Raw genomic sequence first — 15,542 nt, 5'->3', positions numbered from 1 at the left:
GGGGTAGTGTCTGTCTCTGGATGTGTTATTATTGCATAAATCAGAACCTTGGATCTTTTTGGAAACTTCCAACAGATGCTCCAAGCCTTCTGGTGCTGGTTATGTTGCATCCTCCCCCTGAAGGCATTGTTACTGCTGCCTCCTTCATGTGTACATATATTCCTTAGTGGGAGGCTGATTGGAGACGAGCAGGAAGCTGGAACCCTTGTGTAGCTGTGCTCAGTGAAATGCGATGGAGTCCCATTCACTGACCTTCAGGTGCAGGGTAAGAGAAGGAGTCCAGACAGTATGTAGAGCTCTGGAATATTCCTCAGAGCTGTAAAAGGCATGTTGATGTTTGCTTTATTTAGGTGTGCCAGTGTTCCTGGTTGTAAGAGCTGTAATTTTAATCTGGCTTGTTCTTGTGATTATTCTTTTTTGGCTTCAGAAACTTGTCTAAACTCGTCACTAAATAAGCTACAGTGATTCTCTTTTTGGTCTCTGTGGGTAAGGAGGAAAATTCTGGGAGAACAGAAATTAGTTTAGTATGCCTATGTGCTGTTATCAGGGGCCTTGTCAACTAGATCGTTAGTGGTGTGCCCTGAGTTAGCTCTGCAGGTAATGGTGAGCATATTTCTGTCAGTGGAAGTACTGCAGCACGTTCAGAGATGGCATCAGCTGGTAACCCTCCTGAATTTTAGCTCCACTAATAAGTGGACAGATGAGTCTGAAAGGTGCCCAGGTAGACCACAGCTTGGAAATTACATTCAGAGAACTAATTGTGTCCCCCACTGGGAGGTACAATTGAGTGGAAATCTGTAGGTTGCAGAATTGTGTTGTGGGGGTCTGTGCTTTTCTTTTTTACTTTGGTGAAACTCTGCAGCTCTGATTACAATTAAAGAGCCTTCCTCATGGAAATAGACTTTCTGGTGAGTTAGCAGTTTAGTGGAGATCATAAGAGATACCTTAGAATGTGGATTGCTCAGCAAATGTGAGCAGGACTAATTATCGGTGGCATCTACATTTATTCAGTCTTTGTGTGTGTGTGGGGTTAAATCTTTACTCGGGCTCTGCTGGTCACCTGTCTCAGATACCTGTATTATAAAGCAGCCACAGGTGTTGACTGGAGCAAGTCAGGATCTCTGCTGGAAAGGGTGAGTATTTGGTGACAGGCCTCCCTGAGACGAGAGGATTCTTTGAGACAGAAGGGCTAGTGGTCTTACCTCAAGTGAGCCATACCTGTGAGAATCTCCTTGCACCTAGATCATCTTGAAGGACACGGGGGAAAACTTGAGGTTTGTATGCTGGTGAGACCTGAACTGTCTCCTCCTGAGGAAGAGATTGAGGGATTTATTGCCTTTTAACGAACAGGGAGAGGAATATGGAGTACACACTGTTGGCTTTTCTGAAGTTTTGGGTTGGAGCCCCTTCTCTAAAGTGGGGCTAGTGCCTCAGCTTGCACGAAGAGCTCAGATAAGAATACTTAACGATCTGTGACAATTGCATCTAATATGCTATTTTCTCCCTATATCGGAAAGGGATCTCAGTAGAATGACCGTAAGAATAAAGGATTTAGGTCATATCATGGAAAGTTATATTTGTGGTAGAATAACAGTAGCTCTCTAGCTTTCTTTGAAGAGGCTTGCCTGAAGATGAGCATGATTAAGCTCTGAAAGTACCAGCACGCTTTTTTTTGTGGGCATTAAATTTCCACCATTAGAGAGCTCAGCAGGACTATTCCTGGATGCAGTGTCTGTTTCTATAGCCTTCTGCCTGTGGCCTCCTGTTTCTGGTAAATCTGAGCAAAATGGGGAAGGCTAAATAATGGCAAGTCATCTGTAATAGGTTTTTTGTTTGTTTGTCTAAAAAAGAAAAGCTAATAACATGGGCAACTGCTGAAAACCTGAACATTACCTGGTGGAGCTTTAATTGGTTTGCTTCATTCTAAACACTGCTGTCTGAGTGCATTGCTTCGCATAAGTGTCACTGGCACCCCCAGCTCTAGTTTGTGGTGTTCTGCAGGGATTCTGCTTTGATCCTGGTTTAGCTGTATTCAGCTTTTTCTGCAGTTCAGTGAGTTGACACCTGTTCATGTTCAGGTTTGGGCTCCTTGGGACTGGTGGTGACTGGGAGAGAAGACGGTGGCTGGCTGGTGTGTTCCTTCATGCCATGCCATGTACCCTGCCATTTGTGCTGTGGCTTACACTTAGATCTTTTATTATTTTGGCTTTCAAAATATCGTATTTTTCTACTTTAAGAATAAATGTTCTCTGTTACATACTGGTAATGTGGAAATGCGATTTCCATGTTTTGAGAACATAATTAACTTTGGATCACGTGGCTGTTAACTACTAGGTTGGGGGAAAATAATTTGAAATAGTGTTGACTGCAATGGGAGTGAAGGGCAGCTTGCAAGTTGGAGCTTTCTGCGAAGGGAGATGCTCTCAGGACGTCTCATTAGATGGGCTTATGCGTAGGAATTAGCTTTGCTGGGCAAGTTTTAAAATTCCAGGCTGCAGCTGAATGTGGGAAGGGGCTAGCTGTATAATTAGGAGTCTGTTGTTGCTGGGTATGGGGTTGTGCTTTTCTACTGGCCGCAGCCCTTAAAGTCCATTTGGTTTTGATAGGAAGCATTCTGTCTGTGTTCTACAATTTGCTATCTTTCATTATGTTACTAGGGCTCATCCTGACACAGATGTGCTTTTCCAGGGGAGCTTTAAACAGGGTACCAAGCTATATGTTTTGCTGTGCTGTAGCTCCATAATAGGACACATTTGTGGTTGGTGCCCATTGAAGGAGTTGCTGCTGCAGCATGCAGTGCCTTCCCAGCTCTCTCCCAGCACTTTCTAAGGCTGTGCTGTGACCTAGAGCAGGAGTAGGACTGGACCTAAAACATGTGGGGTATTATAATGTTGTTCCAGGAACACCTGGAAAATGAGTTCTAGCAAGCACGTAGTTCTTCTGGCTAGTTCCCTTACTGACAGGTTAAGAGGAAGCTCTTCTTGGTAAAGAGATGTTATTTTGTTATGATACTGTTGGCAAGATTTAAGTATCTGCTGCTTTTTGCCATAATGGAGGGTCCTTACATTGATTTTCCTTTTTCTTTTCAACAGCGAATGGACCTGGGAGAATGTACAAAGATCCACGACTTGGCACTGCGAGCAGATTATGAGATTGCAAGTAAAGAGAGAGACCTGTTTTTTGAGCTGGATGTGAGTACGGAGAAATTTTAGTTTTTTTGGAAACTGACTCTTGATGTTATTTGGCTGAACAATAGAACTTAGTGGGCATTTCAGCTAGCTATGTTATTTGATATGATACCTGACAAGAATGTGCATCCCCTTCCCAAATGTCAGCTTGATTGCTAACTTGAAACTGTAAAAGTAATTGTGGCCTGGACAACCCCATTACTCCAGCTAGCTGGGAGCCTCCCCTGGCATTCCTTGCGTCCCACACCTACTGCTCTCTACCAGGTCATTGTAAACTGGTGGCCTGTCCCAAAAGGAGATTTAACATTAAAAGCCGCCTGCTCTGTAGTTTCGCTTTTGCCAGATTTAGCTTTCTGTGGTGAAACAGGTCAAGTGGAATAACAATTCTGTCTTTCCTTTTCATATTATTCAAGTGTTTTTTTCTTTGCACCTGTTGCTCATGAGTTAGAAGTTCTAGTGCAAAGCAGTCTTCCTGTGAGCATCCTGTTGTGTGTCAGAGCAAAGGAACTGTGTCAGGTACCAGGCAGATGACAGACTTAAGGGTAGCGATCAAATGTTATTTTTTTCTGCAGTGTCACCTATTTTTTTGTCTCAAGGCATCTGCTTTTGAGGTTGGCTGTGCATTGTACAGGGGTTGCACCAGCTAGCTGTTGGCTGTCAAAGCTAGATCTGGCACAGAGAGCATCTTTATTCACAATTATTTGTCTGAACATGCAGGCGATGGATCATCTGGAATCCTTCATCGCGGAGTGTGATAGGAGAACAGAACTGGCCAAGAAACGCCTGGCTGAGACACAGGAAGAGATCAGTGCTGAAGTGTCTGCAAAGGTATTGTCTTCTCATTGAACGTTTGTTCTGAAAGTCTGTGCGAGAGCGCTGATGCTCTCTTGTCTCTGACACCATTGATACTGGGGTGGTAGGCTTCACAAAGGCTGGATGGGTTCCAGCCATCCTCCTCAAATGCTGCTTTGGCTGTCCTTGTGGCAAACTTACTGGTTCAGAGGACCATAGTAGTGTAAAACGTGAACTCTAAAATAGGTTGTTTTAGCCGGGCAATAAAGCATATTGGTTTCTCCCCCACGCTAATCAATGTTTATGTAATAGCTTAGAATAGTAAGTCCATCCCTTGGTTGTTGTCTTTTCACATAACAAATGCTCCTGGAGTTTCCTCTTTGGGAACTTCCTTCCTCAGGCCAATACAAAACATTTCTGAAGCTGGTTTTGCATACTCTGTCCTGTCCTGTAAGCCAGAAACGTGCCACTGTTTGCGGCAGAAGTGATGTCCTCTGCATGCCTAGTTTCTCTCTTTGCTGTGTGTCTGTGACTGCATTGCCAGTACTTGGCCCACTGGTCCCTTTTTATTGGGACTCTTGACATTTAGAGATTTGTTATTGTCTTCCAACAAGCAATTTTGTTAAACAGTATTTTTGGAGGAAAAGGAAAAGTTGTCCTGTGTGATTTTTATCTTAATAAAACCTAATTGTTCTCTTTAGGCAGAGAAGGTGCATGAGCTGAATGAAGACATTGGAAAACTCCTAGCTAAAGCTGAACAGCTGGGAGCTGAAGGAAATGTTGATGAGTCTCAAAAGATCCTGATGGAAGTGGAGAAAGTCCGAGCGAAAAAGAAAGAGGCAGAGGTATGGCATTGGTTCTGCTGTGAATTGTAACAGTGGACTGGGCTAGGCTGAGTGCATGACAAACAGCTGGGCGAGTCCTGTCTCTTTTCGTATGTTGCCAGCACCTCCTTTTTCAGTTTGAGCCATGTGCCAGCAGGCAGTTGGTAGTGTAGTGCGGTAGATGAAGAAAAGCGTTTCAGAAACTTACCTAGTGAAGAGAGCTGACTGGGGTGGGGAGGGATTCATCCTCTGAAATACGTAGTCCCTTGCACGGATAGACTGTCAGGTTAGCTGTGCTCACAAAGTATTTTGTATGGTGCCTTCTTTATATTGAGGGTGTTTTTTTAATTCTTGAAAGCAGCAGTGCAGTTCTTTGCAGGGGTTTCCCTGGAGGGTTGTGACTATGAAAGGGTTCCCTGACATTTGTGTGGTTTTTTGCCCCTCTTTAGGAAGAATACCGAAATTCAATGCCTGCATCCAGTTTCCAGCAGCAGAAGCTGCGTGTGTGTGAAGTCTGTTCAGCATATCTGGGTCTCCATGACAACGACCGGCGTCTTGCTGACCACTTTGGAGGCAAATTACACTTGGGTTTCATTCAGATTCGTGAGAAACTGGATCAGCTGAGGGTAATTCTCTCTGTTTTAAACCTTCGCCTTGTAGTTTTGAAGACATTCAACACTTTTACTAAATGAATTCTTTGCAGAGTGCTTGTAAAAGTCCAGAAATTTCTGACTGCAGAATCCCTGAAACTTCAAATGGAGGTTTGGGTAGCCTCATCTTGGTTCTGTTCTGAAATACCTGGATAATTAAATACGTACTCTCTGAATTAGTCAAACCAGACCACTGCTGTCATTTGTTCCTCAGAGCATTTGATATAATTGCCTGGATTTTTTTATTAATCTGGCTGAAATTTGTCACTGCGCTTTTTGACTTTGAGACTTCTTAACAAAATGCTTGAACTGAAGTTTCACATAGTGCTGTCAGTGAAAAATGTCTTCTGTAGCTGAAGTGATCAGAAGATTTCAGAAATGGTTTGTAATGGAGTTACAGTACTGGCCTTGCTTGCAAACAGACATTTTAGTCTGCTCAAGTAAGAGTTGTGATTCCTCTGCGTTATTCATCAGGCGGTACGTTGAGGTCTGTGCCTCGATTGATCATTGGCACAAGGCCAGAGTGCTGTTCCGTTGTGTGTTGTGTACGCTTGCGGTGAGACAATCCCTTGCCTCAAAGCTTATGGGCCCATCTCTTGGAGCACAAGCACGCAAAGCAGAGTAGGGAGTGGCATTTCTTGCACTGATGTGTGTTAGTGAAGTTGTGAGGAAAATGAGAACCTTGATAGTAATCTTGACTAGCACGTAAAATGCAGTGAAAAAATTCTTGGTCTTATTTTGTCTTAGTATTGGAATAGTCTCCCTGCAGATCTCTCTGACCTGTTACTGTGTGGCTGAAATACAATGTGGACTTTTTTTCTAGAAAACAGTGGCAGAAAAGCAAGAGAAGAGAAACCAGGATCGTTTGAGACGGAGAGAGGAGAGAGAACGAGAGGAGAGAATGGGCAGGCGGTAAGTGGAAGTTGATAAGTGGCTTGTGAAGTTGCTTTTGAAATAGTCTGATTTCTTGTATCTGAGCATTGCAGGAGAGCAGCATCAGCTGCTGGAGTAGCTGTTGGACATGCTCCAGATGCTGTGTGAGCACCTTGACATTCAGTGAAAGATGAAAACACATGCACAAACCCCCCACCTTAGAGTGATTGTATATGTATTGTTTTAACCGCCGTTGTTTATCTGGGAGATGTGAGCTCGCTGTAGTCTTCAGCCCTGTATTGGTCTAGTCCCTGCCTTTGGGAATCTGAATCTGGATAAAATGCCCTCATCCAGTGCATCTGAGTGGGAAAGTTTTAAGATGAGTGAGGGCTAGGTCTGCTCAAAAGGCACTAGTCATGCAAAAATTCCCTGGACAGCCCTCTTCACTTCTAGGCTAGGAGGTGACAATAGAATGGCACTGATATCTGTGAGCCAGATGATGGGCTGCCTGTGTTGCTCAAAAACTTTTTGATGGTAACAGTGAGGTGCTTTTGGCACAGCTTTGGAAAAGCCTTCCTATAGGGGGTCCAAGGGATCCCTGGGAGTGGCTGCTTCTGGCGGTTGTGGCCATGGGTCACCCTCTGCTCATAGCTCTATAATCCTTGAGCAGTGGGAGTGGCTGCAGCATTGGTATTCTCAGGACAACCTCTTCTGCATCTTGCCAACTGAACTGGAAATACTGTTTCTTCTGTACTTGAACAGAACTGGAATCTTGTGTGTAAACAGCTCAGCTAAGCAGCCTGGTGTGGAGAGGCTGGTGATTTGCTGTGGTCAGGCAGAGGAGGTGGCTGAGTAGGAATGTTCTCATTATCACAGCATCTCCCCACTTACCTCACATCTTTCTCTTTTGTACTTCTCGTGTCAAAAAAACCAACCTTGCTGCCTGTGGAGAGCTTTTTATTACTCTTCATTATCAACTGAAGAGCGTGTTTCAGCCATCCATGTCTGTGGCGTATGAGATGTGTAACTGCAGTATGGTCTTAAGATGGTGCTGGCTTCTGCGTAAACATTGCTGGAAATGCTAGCAAATAAATACCAGAATCGAAGCAGCTTGATTTTCTGTTGTCTGCCGCTTGGTGATTTTGGTGTGTTGTGAAGTTGTAAGCCACACATTGTTAGGCATTCTCCAGTTAGGGTGTTTTGTGTGGGTTTTCTCTTGCTGTGGATTGCCTGGTGTCATGAAGCGCAAGTTCGTGCTGCAGCTTTCTCCTGAGAACTCACAACTTTCAGGCATCCATGCAAGATTGTCAATAATGCAGTTATATTTAGGAGCTGCAGAATCTGGAACTGGCTAGGAGTGCAGGAGTTAATTAAAAGGGATTGCTCTTGCACTCATGGATATAGCACTCTGTTGCTATGGTCAGAGAGATGGAAATGAAATGAGAACTGCTTTCCCGTGCAGCTGCTTTGTGGCAACAGTAGGACCATATCTAACATGAGCTCAGCGTGTATGTCTCCATGGTACCTCTTCTTTCTGGAGGCCATTTCTGTGTGAAAATTGCTCAACAGTTGCCTTCAGGGAAGAGTCTTCTGGATCTCTAGTTGGTCTGCATCTCCCAAAGTGCTGACTTTTGTCCTCCTGTGGCACATCTATGGTTTGGTTTTTGTGTTTTTTAAAAAAAACCCTAAACCTTCAGTTCTTGGGAGTTAAGGAGCCTCTTGTGTTCACAGGTAGTTCATATATGGATGCATCTGATGAAGAAGTTTGAGGACTGCTTTTGAGTATTTATTTAATGCTTTGGATATGACAGGTTTAAGAACAGCATTGAGTTGGCCTGAAGTCTGAGTTCCATATGTGGCACTACTTAGAGACTGGCCAGCCTTTGTCTCACTCTGTATGGAGGCATCTGTGTGCTCCTCTGTTCAGATATCAAAGAAAAACTTGTTATGAAGAAGCCAGGATTGCCATACAGAGGTCAAATTCATTGATTTTGGAGCCTCTCCAAAATGAGAACTTGACCCAAAGAAGGAAAATAATTTTCCCAGTGGACACTCGGTGTCAGAACTGAGATTAAAGCCTAGATTTCTCCATTTCTCAACACCTTACCCTCTGGGAGCTGTGCAACGCCATGCTTACAGGGGCATTTTTCCATCAAAAACTAATTGGTGACTTATGCTGCCTTTCAGACTTCCTCTCTTAACCAGAGCTTGATGCTTGAAGGAACTGCAGAAAACATGTTTCCTTCATAACTCTTATTGTCGTATCTTCCTATACGGCATCTTAACAGTGTTACTCGGTGAGAGAAAGACTACCGCTTGATTTTGGGAACTCTTTGGTGACTTACAGGCACTGTGACGTATTATGGGAACTTGTATATTCACTTGTGAAACTACCTGTCACAGGCTTTATTGATTTGTCAATTAAACTGTGATTTCCACATAGGAATGAGTGAACTGTGTTTTCACCCCTAGTGGTAAATAAACACACATCCTTTGTTTGGTGTTGCTGGTGGCTGTGGGCTACCCAGTAAAAGACTGAAATTCTGTGGAGAGGTGGCATGCTTGGAAGTGCAGACCTTGGTATTTGCTTCCAGAGTACACCAGCAAACGAGTCTAGTTGTAGTTGCCAAATGGATTTCCTTTGTGTTAAGTTGGACAAAACACAGGTTATGAAACTCAGCACATGGCCTCTGTGATGCAGGGACAGAAAAGAGGAGCTGTGGACAGCAGTCTTCTACTGGCTGTCTCCTGCTGTGTACTAAATCAGGCTAGTAAAGAAAGTGCTGTTTTGTTGGATGCTTCCTGAATTCTGAAGTCTAGCACTAGGGAGTGATTATGAGGAGTTTATTGTGCATATTCCTGCTCAGATCGTAGGCGTGGAAGGGCAGCCAGGCTTTTTGGGGATGTGGAAAGGTTTTGTGTGGATGTGTGCAACGGTGATTTGGAAGAAAGTGATCAGGAGGAAAAGAACATTAAGAACTTGGAGTAATTACAGCCACCAAAAAAATTCATCTGCCTGCCAGGCATCTACAGGCGGTCCTGCTGCTCTGTCAGGTTCTGTTACATGAAAAAGGTGGTGTGTGTTATTGCCTTGCTCTCCTGGTTTATCAGCTTTCCCTTCATCTGGTCGTCTTGTGTGTTGCCTCAGCACATGCTTCATTTGCCTGACTCCAAGTTCAGCTCCACCTTGTTTACGATCCTTCTACCTGAATTCCTTTCTAAACTATGGTTTTTATTTCTTTCTACCATGACTGAACAATCCCATTTCATTGTGAAGGAATGTCGGTGCACATTGATTCTCTTAATCTTGTTTTATCCAGGTATGGTTTTAAAAGATGTTATTAAAAATAGGTGCTTCTCTATTGCTGCTTAAAATTTTGCATGTAGCTTTCAGCCGCATCTCTGGTTACAGTGCCGGAACAGCTCTGTGGCTGTGTAAATGGAACACCCCCTGTGAGTTTGTATGCACTAGGGAGACAGGAGCAGTTACGGGAGTGAGTCTAAGTCACTAAATAGGGAGACTGGCCACTTCTCAGTTAAGGCAAAAAGACACCATTCAGACAGCGTGTGATGTTTTGGTGTACTTGGCTCTGAACTGTGGCCGTAGAGAAAGAGGCAGGGCGTTTCTTACCGTGGAGTGGTATTTTAAGTGGTGCTGAGTAATGGTGCTGCAGAAGTTGAAAGAATTGTGGCGTTATTATTTACAGACTGTCAAAAGCTAATGCTTAGAGCATTAAGCTAAGTGTGCTGCACGTGAGCTCTGAAGCCATGGAAGCGTGAGTAAGAGTAGTGAGGTTTAGATTGTTTTTCTCTAGTGGCTTTCTAAGTCTGGGATGAAAGATTTTCAGTATACTTTTCAGTATTCTTCCCTTGTGTCTGTGTCCCCTCTTATAGCTCATTTTTTCCAAACAGGGAAAAAATAATTGATGCAGATTTCCTTCTAATGCTTGTTAAATAGATGGGATGAGTGAGAAAATGCTGTTTTCTCTTTATTAAAACCTTGTTAATGTGCATTTACCTCAAAGGAGCCAAAATCAGAAAACTGTCAAGTGTCTTTCTGACTGGAGAGTGGCACTTCTTGAAAACGTTGATCTAGTTGATGTTAGACTGCAGGGGGTAAAGAGTATATATAACAAATACGCGCAGCAGATGTAGTCAGGAAGGTTTTTGTGGTGCTTTAATAATAGAGACTGAATTGGTTTGTAGACCTTTTCTGTTCTGACAGGAAGCTCTGCATGTAGAAACTAGTGTTTGTATGAAGTTCTTAAATTTTTGACAAATTCTCCCTGCCCCTCAAATTGAAGCTAATTAAATGTTTTAATGGCAAGCTTTTCTCTAACTGACATACTACCTGGGGTATTTTTGGTTCCTGTGAAGAGCTGCCAGGGTGGATGGGTTGTTCTATTGAAAACACACTGGCTATATTACAACTTCTCTCACTTAACTCTCTTCTTTCTAGGTCTGGATCAAGAAATAGAGATCGTCGAAGGTGAGTGTGCAGTTCTCCCAAATGCCTATTTGTGTTTCTATCCAACTACTGAGGTTTTTCCTGGGTTTCACAGATCGAGTTCACTCCATGCCCCGGTCTCTCTGTTTTGCTCCCTGAAAAGAATGGGAGCTACCGCTCGGGCACTTCAGTGGTGCTGTGCAACTTAATGTCGGTCGTTGGGTTATAAAGCAGATGCTGGCTAGCCTGATCGGGACCAGAGGGTGCTGTGTGCTTCAGAGTGCGAGTCTAAGAATGTACTTTTTTGAAAGAATGCCTCTTTCAATAAATGTTTAACATACTTCCATAGCTTTAATGTCTGAAATATATCTGTTATGTGTATCATACCTCAGATGTCAAAATACAGAGAGTCAAGATAAAAGCCCCTACATCTCTGTGAAGAGCTTGCCTTAATGGCATGACAGCATTCTCTGTGATCATGTACCTGGAGATCTTCCTCCCTACTGCTTTTCATGTCCATTGGCATCCTTTGTTTTTCTTTTAGAGCAGATTGAAACAAACCTGCTTCTGAAGTGTAGTACTTTCATGAGGGAGGCTCTTTTGGCAGACTGCCGTACGGGTTATGGTAATTTCACATGCCACTTACTTCAGCCTCTCCTACTTACTCACTCTGAGTGAGGCAGGGTTGGTAAGCTCTGCTCTAGGCATTGGCACGTGCTTACAGTAACGGTGGGAGCTTTATATTTGAGCTTCCCAGCAAAACTAATTTACCCATTGGCGTTTTGTTGATAGCATGAGGCCCAGGAGGGAGATGCCCACCCTGTGGGTGATCTGCCATCTGTGTTGGTAGGTATGCAGCTGGGGTGGGGGTGATTGCTGGTGCTCTGGGTGTTTGTTACTTGGGAATGTCTGAGAGATGGGCTCAGGTATGCAGACCCGATGTTCTGGCCTGTCTCCTGAGTCTGAGGCAATCTGTGTCCTCTTCAGATCACGGTCTCGGGATAGGAGGCGGAGACGCTCGAGATCAGCTTCCCGTGAACGGCGGAAGTCTCGCTCCCGGTCCCGAGACCGACACAGACGCCACCGGAGCCGTTCCCGCAGCCACAGCAGAGGTCACCGACGGGGGTCCAGAGACAGGAGTTCAAAACACAAGTATGTATTCCTGACATGAGTGCTTCTGGAAAGGGGAGTCCTTGGCATCATAGTGAGTCTCCCCAGTCCCTTAGGGTGAGCAGGATTATGACAGGGTTCTCAGGTTAGCATCTGCCATGTCCTGTACCAGCTCCTGGGCCAAAGCAGGACTTCCCAGTGGCCGTTTGTAGACGGCTTCACGTGAGAGCAGTAGGGCAGTAACTGTGCAGTGAGGTCCCAGCTTGAGAGGAGAGTCTAGGAGATAGAACTGGTTCCCTGATTTGTAGTGCTGAGCTCTAAGAAATTGCTGGTTTTCTTGCATGAGAAGCAGCAGAAAGGCCTGCTTGAGCTAACAGCCTCCCCAGGCCTGTAAAAGCCAAGTAACTGAGAGACAGCTTTGACGTTAACATTTCTATGGTTACCTTCTGCTTCCCAGATTCTTTTTCTCAGTGCTGGCATGGGGAAGGCAGTGTATGATTTGGGATCTGGGGGAAGTCTTCTGTTAGAAAGCTGCTCGAGAGAGACAATTCTTGAGGAATCTGCACTGGAGGGAGGGGAAAAGGAAGCCGGGAGGAGTATACCATTCTGTTGCTGAGGAGAAGCACTGTATGAAGAAGGGCTTTAAGTCTCTTCTGAAATTCGACAGAACACCCACTCTGTTGGAGGAAGGATGAGGCAAGCATATGTAGGAGTATTAGGAAAATTCAAAGGAATCATTGTGTTTCCTTACGGCCCTTCTAAGCCCAGGAGTGAATCTGTCACCAGGTGCTTGCTAAAGTTAGATCTGCCTTTTTTTAAATGCTCCTAATTAATAGGGGAGTGCTTCAGCACCATCTCACCTGATTAGGCACCACCACTCGAGTACAGTTCTAGAAACAAACCTGCTGTTGTGTGTCTTGTGTCACTTTAACTAAGGGGCAAGAACAGGTTTTAAGGATACCTGATGAAGGGGAGGGAAATAATGGTCTGAAAAAATAAGTCTGTAATAATTGAGGGGGGTGTGTAAATACTGTTGCTTCTCCAATGGCTGAGATACTAAAGTCCTTTTTTAAATCTGTCTTGAACATGAAAAATAAAGAAAAGAAGTTTGGACAATTAGGAAGTGAGGAAGACCCTGTAATAACTATTACTAAAGAGCAGGTAAGGGATTACTTCAAAAACCTTGAACGCATTCAAATCAGCCCATCGAGATTGTAGGGGGATTGGCTAGCTGGCATACTTCCACAAGATTACTGAGAACTGTGGAGAGACCTGGATCAGTTAAAAAAAAACAAAACAAAAAAAACCCCCAAAAAACAAAACAAAAAAAACCAAAAACAAGAGAACAAACAGAAAAACTCTGTTCCCTGAGAGAGTGTAGCTCTTGTTTTCACCTTGAGAATTAACGAAACCTTCATTCTGGTTCTGCTGGTCTGAGGTCTCACATGTAGAAGGAAATGGAGAGCCTGATGCAGGATCTGGAGATTTCTGGGTAGGAGGACTACGGGCAGCAGGCATTGTTCTGGCAATGGGATCATCAGGCAGACTCATATTGGCCCCTGGTTAAATGACACAATTTAAAGAAAATGAAATAGCTCATGTGATATGGAGGACTGTAAGGTTTTAATGTATCGATGGTGTGGTATTTCCAGACCTTATGATCAACACGAATGAAAGCTGGAACCTCTAAGGTACCTGCCAGGTCCTCCTCTTGTGACTGTAAATTAAAAACCTGCGTACCGAGTCTTAGAGTAAGGTGTGCTGGCTCTGTGGGGTCTTGTGAAAGTCTCTGCCTAGGTCTGAAGAGGTCCAGCCCTCTAGAGCTCGTTCAGGATCATCACCTTTTGAAGGCAGCTAGTCGATAAGGTGGCATGAATCGCAGAGGAAAACAGCCTTTTCTGACTGGACCTACTAAGAAGCCTTCTGCTTCATTCTGTGTGGGCTGATACAGTGAAGCACTGCTGAAAATCTGTAGCTGTCATTTGGGCAGTCTGTGAAAAGATTTGCCCGTGTCGTGGGCTGTGAATATAAATCTGCATCATCCTGACTTTGAACCCAGGATGCTGCCAAGGACAAAGCTTGTCAGGATGCAAAGTGAAAAGCCCAGGGCTAAGCAAGCATTTGAGTCCAAAGAATACAGTTGGTATTTAAAGCAGCTGAGCAGAAAGCCACTAGCTTAGAGCATAATGAAAAAACACTCTAGAAGGCACAAACAGAGCTGAGTCATAGATGAGGAAGAAATTGCAGGCGCTTCAGTATGGCCCACTAAATTAAATACAGGGGGCCCAGCGAAGACCTCAGAGAGCCCCTGTGGCAACAGCTTGAAAGGTTCACTCCCAGGAGAGAGTAACAAAGGCTGCACCGTGCACTCAGCGCTGCAAAACTGACGTTCTCTTACATAAAGCTTGTAGAGGGCCCAGAGTTGCCGTCTTGGGGGACACCACCCCTGACATCGCAGTGCCTAAGCACATTTCTGTAAGAAACTTGTGTTATGCCACAGCCCTGTTAGGGAAAGATGTTGTCATTTTGTGCATATTTGAAAATTCTTTTAGTTGTGAAGCTTATAGCAACGGTTTACTTTGTACTTCAGATCTTCTAGAGATCGATCTTCAAGAGAAAAGTCACGAGACAGAGAGAGAAAAGAGAAGAGCTCTTCTGAGAGGCGGCACGAGAGCACAAATGGCAAATCTCGTTCCAAGAGATCAGAAGAGAGAGAAGCTGGCGAGATCTGAACTCAAATGATCTGTGTTGCACTGTAAATAGTCTGATAAACATTCTACACAAAGCCTAAATTTCCCATTTATATTTACTGAATACAACTCATCTTTTGTAGTTTGGAATTTTTATTGTTTGGCAGATAGCTGTGAGTTTGTAGAGACACAGAGTTACGTACTGTTTAACAGGATTTTGTTTTAGTAGGAATAAATAAATCTGGACGGATCGTTTTCAATTCGGGCCAGTGGTTGACACACTGTGTTTGTCCTGACCCAGCGAACACGGCAGGCAGGGGCAGTGCTGTCGTTGGAGACCTGAGCTGCCGTGATGTTTGTAATGCTTCAGCCCTTTCCAAAAGATCTACCTGACCCTTTGTGAGCACGCCAGTAGTGCTGGTTCTCACTTAATTAATTTTTCCTTCTGTTTATATATGTTAAAAAAGAAATTCCGAAGTGGGTTGTTGGTTTGTTGGGGTTTTTTTTTGGTCCTTTTAGCGCTTAGCCACCTCATTTTTATGTCTCCAGCATTTGAGAGTTGCCTCACTATTCCAGCTAAGTCAAGACAGACACAATTTGGCCCCAGTCTGCCTGTTTCAAAAGCTGTCTTTGTGAGGATGACCACATCAGCTGGAGCACATTTCTAAGATGGGCTTAAGTCTGGTTTTAGTACCTTTATGGATCAGATATTGGGTGAAAACAAAACAGCGGAAAATCTGGACTCATTTCTTCTAGAGAGGAGTATGGCCACAGCTAGTCTGCCTATTTATTGTGCACTCCGGGGTCAGAGCTTCCTCCGTGGAGTTTTCTGACTTGGGGAAAAAGAAAAAAAAAAAAAAAAGCATTGGTGTATGTTTTTCAAGGCCAGTCAGGCAGAACGTGGCCAAGTGGCAGAGGTGATGGGATGGCGCAAGCTCCAGGGGCAGGGCGAGGAGAGGAGTCGCCGT

At 44.2% G+C, this 15,542-nt stretch overlaps 1 protein-coding gene across 4 annotated transcripts in view; it reads left to right on the top strand.

Annotated features, from left to right (window-relative positions):
- Positions 1–14,839, top strand: part of LUC7L (LUC7 like) — an 18,953-nt gene extending 4,114 nt beyond the window's left edge. For 3 of the 4 annotated variants that reach the window (XM_055805035.1, XM_055805039.1, XM_055805037.1), the window contains 8 exons: positions 3,093–3,191; positions 3,906–4,016; positions 4,682–4,825; positions 5,254–5,430; positions 6,278–6,366; positions 10,787–10,816; positions 11,762–11,926; positions 14,475–14,839. In XM_055805035.1, the coding sequence (XP_055661010.1) occupies positions 3,093–3,191; positions 3,906–4,016; positions 4,682–4,825; positions 5,254–5,430; positions 6,278–6,366; positions 10,787–10,816; positions 11,762–11,926; positions 14,475–14,616 (957 nt within the window). In that variant the 3' untranslated portion in view covers positions 14,617–14,839. Of the gene's footprint in view, positions 1–3,092; positions 3,192–3,905; positions 4,017–4,681; positions 4,826–5,253; positions 5,431–6,277; positions 6,367–10,786; positions 10,817–11,761; positions 11,927–12,983; positions 13,046–14,474 lie in introns of all 4 variants that reach the window. The other variant, XM_055805038.1, reaches the window with a different exon arrangement.
- Positions 14,840–15,542: the final 703 nt, after the last annotated feature.

This window comes from Falco peregrinus, chromosome 5, assembly GCF_023634155.1.
Source record: "Falco peregrinus isolate bFalPer1 chromosome 5, bFalPer1.pri, whole genome shotgun sequence".
Lineage (NCBI taxonomy): Eukaryota > Metazoa > Chordata > Aves > Falconiformes > Falconidae > Falco > Falco peregrinus.
The sequence above is the reverse complement of the archived record's forward strand: the minus strand, read 5'-3'. Positions and strand labels throughout refer to the sequence as shown.